This window comes from Mastomys coucha, unplaced genomic scaffold (assembly GCF_008632895.1).
Source record: "Mastomys coucha isolate ucsf_1 unplaced genomic scaffold, UCSF_Mcou_1 pScaffold22, whole genome shotgun sequence".
Classification (NCBI taxonomy): domain Eukaryota; kingdom Metazoa; phylum Chordata; class Mammalia; order Rodentia; family Muridae; genus Mastomys; species Mastomys coucha.
Window position 1 is genome coordinate 202,691,486 of NW_022196905.1, and position 16,859 is coordinate 202,708,344.

A 16,859-nucleotide genomic window follows, 5' to 3' on the forward strand; every position below is an offset into this window, starting at 1 on the left:
ACTCAGAAATCATTTCACTATATACTCAAGTAAATATGGTGCTTGCTTTTATAGCTATAGACTTTGAGATATCTGGAGATTTCGCAAGTGGAGATTTTCGTGAATGGACTGATGATGAAGGTGAAGAAGATGACATTATGAATGACAAGGATGATATTGAAGATGATGATGAAGATGAAGGGGATGATGATGATGATGGGGATGACCATGATGGATATATTTGATCAGTGACAGCTAATGTCAATAAATTCTACATTTTTAATATTTACAAAATAATAGCATATTGAGAATTTCCTTGTTATCCCTAAACAAAGTGATTCTAAACCTGACATATATTTTGTATAATTATTTCAAATATTGAAGCTAAAATCATAGAACTTTATGTTAAATTAGAATTATTTAATTTCAGTTTTCATATGCCTTAGAAAAAAAGAAAACACATATGGGTTGCAGCCTAGAAAGTTGTAAAGATTACTATAACAAAAATCTCAATAGAAAATACTATGTAATTGTTCCACAAACAAAATAACAATGAATGTGTGCTTGGGATCATTTGTGTTGCTTTTATAACAGATTGTCTAAGTTAAATTTATAGTAGATAACTAATGACCTGAACCGCAATTATTTCATCAATTAACTCATGATGTTTACTTCAATTAAATTTTGGAATCTTCCCAAAACTTATGGTTGGTATATTAAGGAAAATGACTCATGGTAAGATAAAGTGGTCATCTTTTCAATCTTGAAGTTATTATGGGTATGATTAGATATTATATGCAATGCAAAGTATGGGAAAGTTTGGGTTCTGAAAGTTAAAAATGTAGTCTTTCTTCCTATTTTTTAATTTAAATGACATTGCATATCATTTCTAGATTTTTCTCTTTCTGAGTAATAATCATGTGTAGAATTTCAATTAGAAAGAGAAACAGACACATTTCAACCACTTTTTCCCTAAAATATATTTTATTTGTCCCAAGATCAAATTTGGAAATATGAATTCTCAGTTTTCATTTACTATAAAATTTTGCATTTGATTTTGGAATTATGTCATTTTTGTTAGTGGTACTGAAATTAGAAACTGTGCTGTATGGTGCCTTGCAGAAATAGAAATAGAAAGAGTTAGCATGAGTATCAGTATAGGAGACTAGGCACACATGATTAACAAATTATTACTATTAAAATACTGCTGAAATGAAGAAAAATGGAATATGTTTGTTTCTTTTTTTCTATTGTTACATAATCCCATATGGACTTGTTTATAATTATTGTGAAGAGTAGCATTTAAGATTAACTGTAACAAAAGTTACTTTATTCACTGTACATCAGTTAGCATGTAAATTAATTATGTAGACATTTTGACATACCACCACCTTTGGGTATATCAGACCAATAGTTTTGTGCTCATAATAGAAGTGGGAAAACTTGTTGAATTTTACACATTGATATCTTTCACTTCAAGAGTGAATTTACAGATTTCCTGGAATATTATTCATAAGAACACAAATTTGGTGAACTCTTGCCATTTAATTTATATACACTAAATAAAAACTTTAATGTTGAACTTACATAATATTTAAGCTATAATGCATTTTCTTTTTTTACTGTTTATGTATAGTTTACAAAATAAAGAATCTTGTAACCAAAGTAAACAGTTCCTTAATGGTTTTCTGGGATATATATAATAGCATGAAAAGTTTTTAATTTGTCCTTTATGCAAAATAACATACCACAACAGATCCAAGAAATATTTCTGAGTTTATTTTTTAGTTTGTAAACCTGGGTTGTTAGTGTCTTGAGTACAGTAAGATTATCTTTGTTGGTTTATTTTAATCTGTTTACTTGTCAAAATATTGAGAAATAAATACTTTTCTTTCCAAAACAATAGCATTTTAAATTTTATTTGGGTCATATTTTTAAAATAGATTTATATAGTAAAAATGAAATCAAAGAATGACTGAATAACTTTGTTTATTGAAAAATGTATATAAAATCATAAATCAAAAATCATAAAAACTTGAGATTATCAAAAAAGAATATAAAGCAAATTACATACAGATATTTAACTTAATACAATAGTCTTAAAGTTAAGCTTTTATAGTATCATCATTCAGGCTTCCAGGAAAGCAACTAGTTTAAGAGTGAACGCAAGTATAGAAATAGTACAGTGCTTAGTATACAGCATAATAATATAGACTTTAATTAAAAGTCTCTATGTTCAAACTCCAGTGCAACAAATATGCCAAACTTAACAAACTTTAGAAAAATTATTTGTATACAGTAAATATATTTTAATGTACATGTATAAAAATTGCACTTATGGCAAGTATTAAGTGCTTAGACCAGCACAATTCACTTTGCCTCTGTTATCTCAGTACAGTAATACCTGGACATTTATTCCCAAGAGAGATGTTTGTCTTAAACCACTCACTATTCCAGTAGTGGAGATTTATCAGTGAACAAAATAATCATGCAGGTGAAATTCTAAGTATTAAAGTTGGACAATATACATATATTTCTAGTCTGTAAATTGACATAGTTACATTTTATACTATAATGCATCAACAATTTTCTTTTATAGTTTTAAGTAAAGAAGGAATTTTGAACTTATAATTGTTCTATTCTGATTCATAGGATTAAGGAACCATCCTTAACTAGAAGAAAGAATTAATCTAATGTTTTATTGTGCTTTAAGCTGATTTCTGATACATAAGCAAGAAAGCAAAATAAGATAATATTTTACTCCCCATTTTGTGACATTATTTATCAAAACATAATAGATCAAAACCCATGTGATAGTTTTAATTACAACCAGTCAAATACTAAGCATTGAAGAAATTAATACAAAGTATTCAATGAAAATATTTAGTGATTCTGGCACATCACAAATCTACAAATTAGCAAATAGTGGATGTGTGGTGGGGTGCTGGTGTTGTGTGTGTGTGTGTCTGTCTGTCTGTCTGTATATCTGTGTTTGGGAAGGTGTGGGTCAGTCAAAATAATATGTCAAGATATGGTCTAGATGATAAAAATTATGAGACATCTAGCATTCATTTCACAAAGTCAAATTCATTTATTATAAAAATATCATGGTTAATTAATAAAACAGATACTAAGAGAACTTATTCCCTATATTCATTTCACAGCATTTCACATGAAGCTTAAGAAGATAATAAACACAGCTCATAAGTATTAATTCATTTGTTCTGCTTATAGCATACAGAGGAAGCAGTATTAGAGAACTGCATAAATTAACTCATACTATGTAAGTATTTTGATTTGTTTCTAATAAAATTAATACTGCTTCAGCTGCCTGCAATTAATAGGGTGCTATACACAGATCACTTTTCAAGATGGCTCATATTCAGGGGGGAAAAATTATCTTCCTATACCAAAGACACATGAGACAATGGAGGAGAAGGTGTGAAGGTTCTATATAGTCACCTGCTTGGCATCTCCATGTTCACTGAATACATTGTAATACAGCAATGAGGTCTTGAATTCAGTATTTGGAAACTATCCTATAGTCTTGACAAGAGTCTGGGTTGTTTGGGGTTCCCTATAGGACTCCTTGAGCCAATGAAATGTGACCCTATCCTGGTACCAGAATCTTCATTCAATGACAAAAGGACACTTAAGACTCTGTCTCCCCTACTTTTTTTGGCAATTTAATTTAGATCACCCTCTTATATGCATATATTTTAGGAAGTTTCTATTGTATTAAGCTTCCATACTACCCCTCAAATATTCCTTGAATTTACTTGTCTCTGTCCATAAATCCTATCACAGCCCCATTTTTACTCCCCCTTCCATTTAGTCCACTTGTTCAAATTCCCCTTCCAAATATATATATTTATATATATCATATATATATATATATATATATATATGATATGTATATAACTTTTGAGGTAAGATCTATCTGGCCCCTCTAGTCCCTAACTCTGTTATCTGTGGTTCTATGGATAGTAGCTTGGTGTTCATTGACTTAACAACTAATATCCATGCATAAGCAAATACATACATTTGTCTTTCTGTGCCTGGAATACTACATTCAGAAATTTTCTCTAGTTTCATCAGTTTGTCTGTGAACTTATTTTTTAAGAGCCTAGTAATAATGTAAATGAAATGTAAATGAACTACATTTTCTTTATCTATTCATTTCTTGAGGGGAATCTAGGTTGAATCAAATCTCTGGCTATTATCAATAGAGTACCAATGTTCATGGTGGAGCAAGTGTCTCTGTCATACGATGAAGCATCCTTTGGATATATGCCCAAGAGTAGAATAGCTGAATCTTCAGGTAGATCAATTTCTATCTTCTGAATAATCACCACACTGAATTCCATAATGTCTGTATAATTTTGTACTACTATCAGCAATGAATGAGTCTTCCCTTTGCTCTACATCTGGGCCAGCATAAGCTGTCACTCATTGATCTTAACCATAGATAGACATTATACAGAAAGTCAATGGACCACTTAGCCCTAAATGGGATGTGTACATCAATTCCCTTCCCTCACAGCTTAAGCAACTCTGCCGAGGAGGAAGCAGAAAGAGTGCAACTGTGGATGAAGACAAGAAAACAATGTCCTGTAAATCAAAGCTAATGTGAACTCACAGACACTGAAGCAACATGCTCAGGGCCTACCTGGATTTACATCAAGTCCTTTGTGTATGTAATACAGCTTCCTTTTTTTGGTGTTTTTATGGATTATTGAGGGAGTGAATGAGTGGGTCTCTAATTCTTATCTCTTCTCTTGACCACTTTTCCTTCTCTCGAGATATCTTGTCTGACTTTGATGTGATAATTTTTTATCATATTATATTTTATTTTGAATTTTTTAATGTTTGAATGAGTGAATTAATGAAAACATGACTCAGATTAAGTTTCATAACTGAGCTGTCACTTATACTTTAATTTTTTAATTTTTTTTTATTTCAAATGTTGTCCCCCTTTCTGATTTACCCTCCTCGAACCCCCTATTAAATCCCCCCTCCCTTGCTTCTATGAGGGTGCTTCCCTAGCCACCCACCCACTCCCAGCTCCCTTCCCTAGTATTCCCCTATGCTGGGTCATCCAGGCTTCACAGGACAAAGGGCTTACCCTCCCATTATAGTAAGTATATTATATTATATTATATTATATTATAGTAAGTATAGTATATTATAATAAGGCAATCCTCTGCTATATATGCAGCCAGAGCCATGGGTCCCTCCATGTGTACCCTTTGGTTGGTGGTGTAGTCCCTGGGAGCTCTGGGGCATATGGTTGGTTGATGTCGTTGTTCTTCCTATGAGGCTGGAACCCATTCAGCCTCTTCAGTACTTCCCCTAACTCCTTCATTGGGGAGTGTACTGGCTGGTTTTGTGTGTCAACTTGACACAGGCTGGAGCTATCACATGGAAGAGAGCTTCAGTTGGGAAAGTGCCTCCATGAGATCCAACTTTGGGGCATTTTCTCAATTAGTGATCAAGGGGGTAGGGCCCCTTGTGGGTGCTGCCATCCCTGGGCTGGAAGTCTTGGGTTCTATAAGAGAGCAGGCTGAGCAAGTCAGGGGAAGCAAGCCAGTAAGGAACATCTCTGCAGGGCCTCTGAGTCAGCTCCTGCTTCCTGACCTGCTTGAGTTCCAGTCCTGACTTCCTCTGGTAATCAATGGCAATATGGAAGTAAGCTGAATAAACCTTTTCTTCCCCAACTTGCTTCTTGGTCATGATGTTTGTGTAGGAATAGAAACCCTGACTAAGACAAATTGGTACCAGAAGTGGGGTATTCCTGCTACAACCTGACCATGTTTTGGGGAGGATGGTGGAAGGACTTTGGAACATTGAGCTAGAAGAGCCACTGGTTGTTATGAACTCTGTGGGATGTTCTGTAGGAGCTTGGAAGATCATGTTGAGAACAGTGCAGAGATGGAGGCCTGGCTTGTGAAATTTCAGAGGGAAGAATAAAGACTCTTATCAGGGCCATGTTATTTTGATTGTGAAGATTCTGTGGTTCTAGTTAGCTGGGGCTGAAGTATCAGCTGTGATTATTAAGATACCAGAACTACTAAAGCGAAAACTTTGCATTACTGGGACTATTGATGCTGGTTTGCTGGAGCTAAGAAATTAGCAGTGATTAAAAAGAGACCAGCATCATTGAGGTGACATCTTCTGGGAAGTGTTTTCTGAGAGCACAAAGAGGCTGTGTTCCAGAGATAGCCAAGGTTGTACTTTGTGCTGCAGCAGGACTTGGTAATGTGTAAGAGTCACCCAGGTGGTACTGGTTTTGAAGGCATGAAGGGGTCATGAAAAGCAGCTGAGGCTCAGCACAGTTAGAGGCCATGGGAGGCCATTGGTGAAGTTGCAGCCTCAGTTGCAATTGATGAAGCAGGACTGAAGGGGTCATACAAAGGAGTTGAGGCTTGAAACCATGAAGAGAGCCTATGAGAGGCTATTGGTGAAGCCTTGTTACAGCGGAAGACAGCGGTGTTTTGGAGATGCCAGTACCATGAATGACCACCAAGAACAGCAGCAGCAGTGGAGTACAGGCATCTGGAGCCTAGAAGACAAGATGTGTGCTACAAAAGGCAGAGCTGGAGAAGTGACTCAAGCCCTTGGAGGAGCCCAGAAGATCCTGAGTTGGATCCCAGACATTGGTTTTGCTTTTGATTATGACTGTGCCCTGATGTTTTTCCCTCTTAAAAGAAGAAAGTATTTTAGTGGAGCCCACAGTTAAGAGACCTTGAGTTTTAAAAGATATTGGACATTTTAAATTGGTTAAACTTTTAATATGTAAAGACTGTGGAACTTTAGATCTTGGGGATGAATAAGAAAGTAAGGGTTGAGGCTTAATAGTGATGTGTTTGTGTCTCAAGTTGTCAAGGGGTCAATTGTACTGGCTGTTTTTTTGTGTCAACTTGACACAGGCTGGAGTTATCACAGAGAAGAGAGCTTTAGTTGGGAAAGTGCTTCCATGAGATCTAGCTGTAGGACATTTTCTCAATTAGTGATCAAAGGGGTAGGGCCCCTTGTGGGTGCTGCCATCCCTGGGCTGGAAGTCTTGGGTTCTATAAGAGAGCAGGCTGAGCAAGCCAGGGGAAGCAAGCCAGTAAGGAACATCTCTGCAGGGCCTCTGAGTCAGCTCCTGCTTCGTGACCTGCTTGATTTCCAGTCTTGACTTCCTCTGGTAATCAATGGCAATGTGGAAGTAAGTTGAATAAACCCTTTCTTCCCCAACTTGCTTCTTGGTCATGATGTTTGTGTAGAAATAGAAACCCTGACTAAGACAGGAGGTCCCTGTTCAGTCCAATGGTTGGTTGCAAGTACTCACATCTGTATTGATCAAGTCTGGCAGAGCCTCTCTGGTAACAGTACATTGGTCTACTGTCAGCAAGTGCTTCTTAGTATCTGCAATAGTGTCTGGGTTTGGTGTTTGCAGATGGGATGGATCCCTAGGTGGAGTAGTCTCTGGATGGTCATCCCTTCAGTCTCTGCTCTACTCTTTGTCTCTGCATTTCCTTTAGACAGAAGCAATTCTGGGTTAATATTTTTGAGATGGGAGGGTGGCCTCACCCCTCAACAGGAGGCTATGCCTAACAATTGTGTATAGTCTCTACAGGTTCTACCTTCCTTTTGTTGGATATTTCCATTATTGTCATCCCAGTTAGGTCCAGGGAACCTTTTGCTTCCCTGGCATCTGGGACTTTCTAGTGGCTAACTAGGGTTGCCATTCCCCACTGCTACATAACTCTGTTAAAATTCCTGACGCTCTGTACTTCTCCCATGTCTCCTGACCTTGCCTTCCCCTTTCCCCTCCCTCTCCTCTATCCTTTCCAGGTCCCTCCCTCCCTCTACCTCTCATGATTATTTTGTTCCCCCTTTTAGTACTGAAGCATCCACACTTTGGTCTTCCTTCTTCTTGAGCTTTATATCGTCTATGAATTGTATCATGGGTATATTATGGTTGGTAATGACTTATTCCCAATTTGTAGGTTGTCATTTGGTCCTGTTGGCAGCGTCCTTTGCCTTACATAAGCTTTTCAATTTTATGATATCCCATTTGTCTATAGTTAATTTTAGAGCCTGAGCCATTGGTGTTCTAGTCAGGAAAATTACCCCTGTGCTCATGTGTTCAAGGCTCTTTCCCACTTTCTCTTCTATTACATTCAGTATATCTCATTTTATGTGGAGTTCCTTGATCCACTTGGATGTAAGCTTTGTACCAGGAGATAAGAATGGATCAATTTGCATTCTTCTACATCTGGACTGCCACTTGAACCAGCACCATTTGTTGAATATGCTGTCTTTTTCCACTGGATGGTTTTGGCTCTTTTATACTTTCTGGCAGATAAAAAAAAAAAATCAGTTTTCTCTCATACGGTACATTGGCATATAATCCATTCCAACTCAGAATTCATGTTCAGGAGTAATTGACCAGCATGAAATGAATTCCACAAAAGTATATGCTGTTCTCAACAGAGGGTCCACATTCAGTTCCCAGTTTTAAATTGAAGTTATAGAAAGTAGCTCAAATCTGCCTGTAACTCCAGATCCAGGAGATCTGGCATCCACTCCTGATATCTTAAATTTCCTTTATTTCCACATAGACTTGGACAATATATGTAATAAAAGTAAATAAATATTTTCTAATAAAAAATAAAAAATCCACAGAAATTTGGGATGTTTCAAAGAGTGTGATCTGAAGTAATTTATGTGGTGCTAAGCAGGCAGATTTAATTGTTAGGTGAGAGTGAATTGTCTCCTGCAGGCTCACATGTTTGAGCAGTTGCTTTACAGTTGGTAGTACAGTTTTGGAAAGCTATAGAAGCTTTATAAGGTATAGTATAAATGGAAGAAGTAGATTCTAGGGGTGGGTTTTATAGGCAAACCCACACCTGGTTCACTGTCTGCTTCCTTAGTGTGTATACAATGTTACCAGTGAGCTTTAATCTCAGCCATACCTTCCTCATCTTAACACACTTTATTCTCTCTGGAACTGTAGGTCTAAATCAACCCTTTGTCCTTCAGTTTCTTTTTTCTAGTTTTTTTTTTTTTTAATCAGAGCAATAGAAAGAAAAGAAAAACTAAGACAAGTGTCAATGCAGGCAGTTGGTACTGAATGACAAGTTAATGTATAACACCAATCTCTACCTTCTAGGGTCATTTGTCGTCAAGTGTTTCATGTGATATCCAGCGTGTCATGTGATGTCTACATCTAAGTTTGCAGCAATTATGCATGTGAATGCCTTATTTTTATACCATACTTTGACAAAGAAATCAGTTTCTCAAATGAGAAATGAAGAACTAATTGATTCAATTAATTAATGAAAAGTTTTGGCTTGATAGCATAGAAACCAAACCACTTTCATGAGTTTGGCATGGCAGTGCTTTTGACTCTAGGTCAACTATTAATTTGCTATTGCAGAATTTATTCATTTTATTCACCTGTGAAATAATAATGCTATTAATATTTACTTCATAAGGCCGCAGTGTAGCTTCAGAGAGGTCCCTTCTAAAATACTTTGCTTGAAAATAAAACTTAGCTAATTAGAACTGCAAAGAAGACATGGTGATAACAACCAGTTCCTTGCCCTTGCAAAGTCACTGAGTTCAGTTTCCATCACTTCTGAAGGAACATCACAACCTTTAATGCACCTCTGGGGGACCTGACAGCTCCTGGTTTCTGTGTGTACCTGCACTCACTTGTAAGCATGCCCAACACCAACCTATACATATACTCATAGTTAAAAATAAAGTAGCTCTTGTATGTTTAGTAGTTATTAAAATAAGAAAATACAGAGTTAAAGAGCAAGACACACTGTCTGACTATTGCATGTTGAATCTTGGCTCTGCCACTCATCTGCTTTGAGAAAGACACAAAACAGATTCGACTTTACCAAAACATCTTTCTGATTTAAGTTTATCAGCAGAATAAAACAATTTAATTTATCTCCTAGAAATTTGTGTGGCATGTTCAGATTTAAAACCACTTAAAGCAGGGTCTTGATCTATTGCCCACTGTTGTAGATTTACCATACTTTTATTTTAAGAATGCGGAGACAATTATTTTTTACTTTTTGTTAGGGGACTCTAGTTAAGAAAATAACATACACTCTGAATGTCAGAATGAATATTAGTGTGGAAACTATATCACAAATTCAGTACCATCATCTTAATATCATCCATATAAACTTTATTTTATTCCTCTTTAAAATGTATTTTGAGGCCATTGATGATCTATCATTGACTATATTCTTTCTATGACTGGTTGTTCATAGATAGTATTTGAGAGCATATTAATATAGGCTCTTTGTGTTAGTAATACTCAAGTGCTTTTGCTACTGAAATATTCTGTTCTAACAACTTTTATGATTTTTAACGCCTATAAATATGAGTAATGTGTACCAGGGCTGAACTCAAACTAAAAATTAAATATAGAAAATTTGTCTTCTGGTTTATCAGGGCTTACAATGATCTGTCATTGTGAATTATTTAAAAGTAGAACAGGGTATATTATCTGTGAAAAGTATAAAAATAATGTATGTTTTCAGGAAGAGAACATGGTAGTGGAACTATGAGAGGTATGAGCTGTGTGTTTTGACATTCTTCAGTTACCTCAAGGAGTCTGAGGTGACATAAATTATCTTACATTTTTATGATATTCAAAAAGTCTTAATATATCATACAAATACATATGAGAATCAAGGGATATGAGTTGTGGTAGATGAAGACTTAGGTTAACTGCCTGTGCTTCCTTGCATGATAGTTAAATATATGATTTAATTTCTTCCTTCCTTCCTTCCTTCCTTCCTTCCTTCCTTTCTTTCTTTTTTTCTTTCTTCCTCCCTTTCTTTCTTTCTTCCTTTTGTATTTTAGCATAATCTCTTCCAGAAGATCATCATTTTGCAACTTCATACAAATGACTTTTTAGATCTAATTTTATCCCCTGGAGAAAGACAAATAGATAAAAGAGGGTGTTTTCTTCCCTCTTCTAAGAAAGACTGAAGCATTCACACTTTGGCCTTCCTTCTTCTTGAACTTCATATGGTCTGAGAGGATGGCCTTATCTGGCATCAGTGGAAGAAGAGGCCCTTGGTCCTGAAAAGGCTCAGTACTCCAACATAAGGGAAGGCTTGGGTGTTGTGGAAGTAGGAGTAGGAGGGAGGGTCAGGGAGCATCTTCATAGAATCAGGAAGAGGGGAGATGGGATATCAGGGTTGCAGATGGGAAAGTGGGAAGGGTAATAACATTTGCAATGTGAATAAATAAATTAAGCAATAAAAAATAGAAAGGGTATTCACTACTGGAAAATAGATTTGTGGGAAAAAATAACAAAATGAATATTTGTTCCTGAATCTGGCATTCTTTAAGAAAAGAGGCAGCAAATAATTGATATGAAATTTTATTTCATAAAAATGAATGATTTTTGAAAAGTTCTCCAGCTAGAAAACTGCATATACCTTATAGGCATAAGCATAGGCATATAACTTATTAACATGTTTATGAGATACCAGTTTAATAATTACAGCTCAGGTTAGTTTCTAAAATCTGTAACTAGTTCAGCACTATTTGAGTCTCTGAAAAGTTATGTGAAACTCTTGAACTTCTTTTCCCTTGGCCTTCAAGAGCAACAGAGTAGAGTTAATAAAAATTATATTTTATATTAACTACTACTATACCTGACATTTAGTACATTTCAAAATTTTGGCTCTTCATAAGCATTTTTATTTTAAATCATTCATGCTTCTAGGCAGGTGATAGCAACTGTTTCACTTAGAAAGTAACACCAATTATTTACTCATGAAACAGCCAATTCCAAATTCACTCTACAGAACCTTGTTCCTTTTTCTGTAAGTTTTGTAGGAAGAGAATCATCCCTACTAATTTAATTTTTGTAAGGACAATTACAAGTGTTTGGATGTCAAGAAAACTTGGCAAATATCCCTGAAGAATTGAATGCATTCCAACTACTGTCAATAAACTTTAGCTGTTCTTATAATTATCCCTAAGGGGGACTGACTTCATGGCTGGTTTTAGCTGGATAACAGTGTAACTACAGGAACAGCTCTGACAGAACATACTCCAAAATCTTGTACGATATAAACTAACTGATAAAGCATTGTAGTTGCACTCATGCCATGGTTGCTGAATCCTCTTTGATGCCAGAAAAAGAATTGTCATGTTTTATCAGATAAAACAAATCCTTTTCTGCCCATGTACTGCCTCAGGCACATTAATTTTAACTGTGGACTTTGATGGGTCCATTCTAAGATCTCTCCATTTAACAAATGAGCTAGGATATCTTTAAGGGAACTCTTGAACATTCATAAATGTAACAGATTTAATTATCCATGCTTAAAATGGTAGGTAATAAAGACCCCAAAAGAAAATGAAAGATATTTGATTGTACTAGTATGCAATGAAAACCAGACAACATCTATTCATTTCTAAGGCATGGATCACACAGGCATTTTGTAAAAGTAAGCATCCCTCAGTTTGTCAGACTCCAGGGAACTTTTGCATCTCTTATTTGCTATAGTCTTCTTTATGACTTATGGATCTATCAATATATTAAAAGAGAGAAAACACAGATTATTCTATTTACGTCTTGCTAGTGTCTGGTCAAAACAATAATGTTAATAGATATGACGAATCTGGGAGTAATCACATTGAATTCTCACTATTTTGATCGCTGTGCCCAAGCATTACATATTTTCAATTGAATTTCCATTACAAATGAAATGAAGTACAGAATAAAGTGGCTTAAAAACAAGTCAAAGAAAAGAAAAACTGATAGGGATTCCATTAAAGGCAAAGAGAAAAAAGCCAAGTTTCTGGAATCAGATGCAAACAAAAAGTAGAAGTTAGTCATGTACTGACCTCAAGTTCATGTTCTCTATATGGAAGAGAAATACATATGAGATCCTCAAGAGTCCCCAGAATAAAGCACTGGCTGGAGTTGTTTGAATCACTATGTTCCATATCCTCCCTTCTTTTCTTCACTTCAGATAAAACCATTGTCTTAGCTGTCCCCAAGTGAACAATATAATCACCTTTTTCCTCAGTAGAGTTCATATCAGTTAGTTATCTGTCCCCAAAATGCTATTCTGTGCCCCTGTGCTTATAAAATGTAGAAATATATAATTACTTAAATTTGGTTGTTTGCTGACTTATCTTTATGTGTATATATTTGTGTACAAGAATGTGTAACACAGGATCGTGTGTAGAGATCAAAGGACAGCTTGAAGGCGGTAATTCCTATCTCATATCACATGGGTAATAGAGAAAGATATCAAGTCACCAGATTTAGTAGTGTCTTTATCCACTTAGTCATATCTGTAATCCCCCAACATTTTGGTTTTGTTTGCCTTTATTCTTTTACCCTTTCCTTACTATTACCATGCTCCATAGTTTCTTCTCTATTCTTCAGATTTAAGACTTTGATTTAATTTCTTTATCAGTTTCAGCAATCCTTTGTTTTATTTTCAGTAGAAATACAACAAAAGACAGAAAAGATCTCTTTTAAATTAGTCTACATTGTTAAGATCTCCACATGTATATTGATGTGTTATAAAGAAAACTATAGCTCTATTTCATATTACCTTGTTCTTTGATAATCATACAAGCTCATTCTCTTTCTTCAAATTCCAGTGATCTCTGAAATGCTTGAAAGCTGCCTCATTCACTTTTCATAAATTTTCTACTTTTACTCTTTCTATGTCTCTCTCTCTCACACACACACACACGAATACACACACACACACACACACACCAGAAAAGAAATTTGCATACATTTATATTTTATTTCCAAAAAGTTTTCAAATACTTTGGATTTTTTCCTCCTACATCCTCAGTATCCATAGTGAGCAAATATATAGAATATCATTATACTTTGTGCATTATTATTTATCAATTTGAATATGTTGAAACGTAATTATGTTGAATGTACTATCAAAGTGTGATGTCGATATAGCCTGTAATGATGTCTTCCTTACATGGAGCAACCATAAACAAATTGCTGCTGCTGTACAAACACATTAATCTGATATAGGAAGAAGTTTCCTTTTGACAGTCTGAGCTGCTAGTGCAGGCATCAACACCTGCATAATCATAAAAGCATATGTTGCAATATAGTAGAGTTCTCCATTAACTATTTCATAAATGTAATGAATGAGTGATTGGACAACTCAATAAAACACAGACTGGCTATTTAATATACAATATAAAAAACCCTTTAACACACCTCTTAACAAATAATTCACCAAGCCCACATACATTTATGTGAAATAATGACAGGAAATATCTTACTTCCATATCATTAAAAAACTTGTGTTGTACCAAATTGTTGGCATGTGTACTTTTAAAAGCAATAATGATCTGGAAGTAAACTTTCATATTTGGCAATCTTTCTAAAACCTGATTGTATTCATTTTGTAAAAGTGGAAACCTTGGATATTTCAACAATAGACATATTTTTTTTATATAAGTTAGTGCTCAAATTTGGGTTCAGTCTCATGTTAGCTGTTAGGTCATTCCCAAGATGTCTGTCAGGACCGTACTTTCTTTGCCTTGTCTGTACTCTGTACAAAGTGGAATTAGATTGTAATACTTCACCCATAGACCTTATTATGTGAAATTTATTTCATTTGCATATAAATCTCTCAGACATTCGAGTAGCTACTCTTTAATCCACCCATAAACCACTACTGGGTATAGTTGATGATTGAAATTCATTAGCAAATGAGATTTACATGAGCAAATCAAGCTCCCGTCAAACTACCAAAGGCACAACAAAGCAGAGGGGTTAGAATAAGACTAATCTTAGTGTTGGTATGCAGAGCATAGAGGGACAGCTCAGAATAAAACCAATTATAGGAAAGTAAGTTGAGTGCATGTTGGTACTTAAAATGCCTTTATGAAGAGCGCTATAAAATCAGCCTATGTTTGGAAAATTAGAAAAATGAGTATGAGGAGAACAATGTTTTAAAACCTGTGTGCTTTTAAAAATAAAGGAGTGTTAATGGTGCATTCCATCAGTAGTGATTTGACAGCTATGGCGGTAACTGCTGTATTTACTCTAGGAAACACACTAAACCTTAACAAGGTCTAATATGCAATGTTTTGACAAACTGCAATATGTCTCAGTGCTATTTCACTGGAAAACCATTTGTCAGTCCCACGTGGATGCTTCTGCATCCCCTGACAACTATGATACCCTTCATTTATTACATAGCTCAAGGATAAGAAGTGTTCATCTGTTTCAGGGCATTCACTTATGCTTTGAACAAAGTGGAGTAAAACAAACTGTGCTGTCATATAAATATATGTTAGCATATAATATGGTTGCAGTGTTATTCAAATAGTAACTTAATTTGATTCAATCAACAACAATAAAGAAAAATAAACTTAATGTACAAAGTATTAAACATTGGAAATTGTTATGTTTTGTAAAAAGAAGCTACAGGCTATGGTAAGGTTAGGCACAGTTTAAGTGAAATACTTAGCCAGTGGATTACTTACTTTACTGCTCATCCTAATAGCGAAGAAGCAAGCTGTGGAAGACAGGCTTTGATTTGATACATGGTCTGATGAAAAGCAGCCCATCATATAGAGATGACTTGGTGCTGAAAGGAGCTTACAACAGAAGCAAGAGCACAAAGATGTTTGTTCATGTCTCAGTGGACAATGAAGCAGAAGATGGAAAACACTGGACTTTGGCTAGATTTTTTTCCTCCATTTTTTCTTTTGCTTTTCTTTTTCTTCAGTGCAGAACCTCATTTCAGATTAGTATTTGAGTTAATATTTTCTTGAATATTGTTCACAAAACATTCAGAGGAGTGACTAGTTAATGTCCCAGACATTATTAAATACAATTAAGAATACACTAGAAATTAGCCACCACAGCCAATTTCAGGATACGTTTCTCAACCATTCACTGAATCTGCTTTGCTTTATACATGTACTTTACTAAAGTTGTGCCATTTTGAATAATAATAATGGTTATAAATAGACAGCCAGCAGTTCTACACCTCCCCCCACATACACATCTGCAAACTCAGTAAACAGAATAGTGAGGTAGTTTTAGGAAACTTGAGAATGTATGCATACACTACAATGAGCTTTTCTGAAGCAGTAACTTAGGCATGACATCTTAATAGGAATCCAGTTATAGAATTAGTTTTTTGTCAAAGTGTCTGTGTCATAGGTAAGTGAGAAGTCTTTCATTGAGAACAACCCAATGAAAATGAATGGTTCGTGTCCCCTGGAAATAACTAGAGCTAAATATGTACACCTGAGGCATTGTGCCTAATCTTCTGATTTGCTTGTCTAGGGAAGGCAAGGGTCTACTTTGCTTACACCTCCTAACCATAGTCCTTCATTGACAGAGGCAAGGCAAGGACATAGCAGCAATGAATGAAGCAAAGAGAATGAAGAAATTTTGCTTTGGGGCATGCATTTTATGTGTGGCTCTTCTCAGAATATGGAACTTTATTATTCAACTCAGGACTATATTCAGAGGTGTAGCAATACCCTAGGTTGCCTGGGCTTCCCAAAATCATCCATTAATCAGAAAAATGCCTCTTAATTTGACTACCGTTCCATATGGTTGAATGGTTTTCTCATTAAGTTTTCTCTTCTCAAATAATGCTAGCTTATATCAAGCTGACAAAACCCTAGTTAGGACAGATGGAGACCTTTTCATATTCCAAGGTGTGTTCTTTTATCACGTCTTTCAAATTTATTATGATGTGATAATTTGATCATTAATAATGATATGATACAGAAATAACAATGATCATAATTTGCTGTGAAATATAGTTATTGTGACTCCTTTACATAGTCTTACTTTGTCTCAGCTGAATCATTTTCTTCATGAC

At 35.3% G+C, this 16,859-nt stretch overlaps 1 protein-coding gene across 4 annotated transcripts in view; it reads left to right on the plus strand.

The window, feature by feature from the left end:
- Spock3 (SPARC (osteonectin), cwcv and kazal like domains proteoglycan 3) overlaps positions 1-1,874 on the plus strand; it is a 355,249-nt gene extending 353,375 nt beyond the window's left edge. For all 4 annotated transcript variants that reach the window (XM_031339932.1, XM_031339934.1, XM_031339933.1 and 1 more), the window contains one exon: positions 55-1,874. In XM_031339932.1, coding sequence (XP_031195792.1) covers positions 55-224 — 170 coding nt within the window. In that variant the 3' untranslated portion in view covers positions 225-1,874. The remainder of the gene's footprint in view (positions 1-54) is intronic.
- Positions 1,875-16,859: the final 14,985 nt, after the last annotated feature.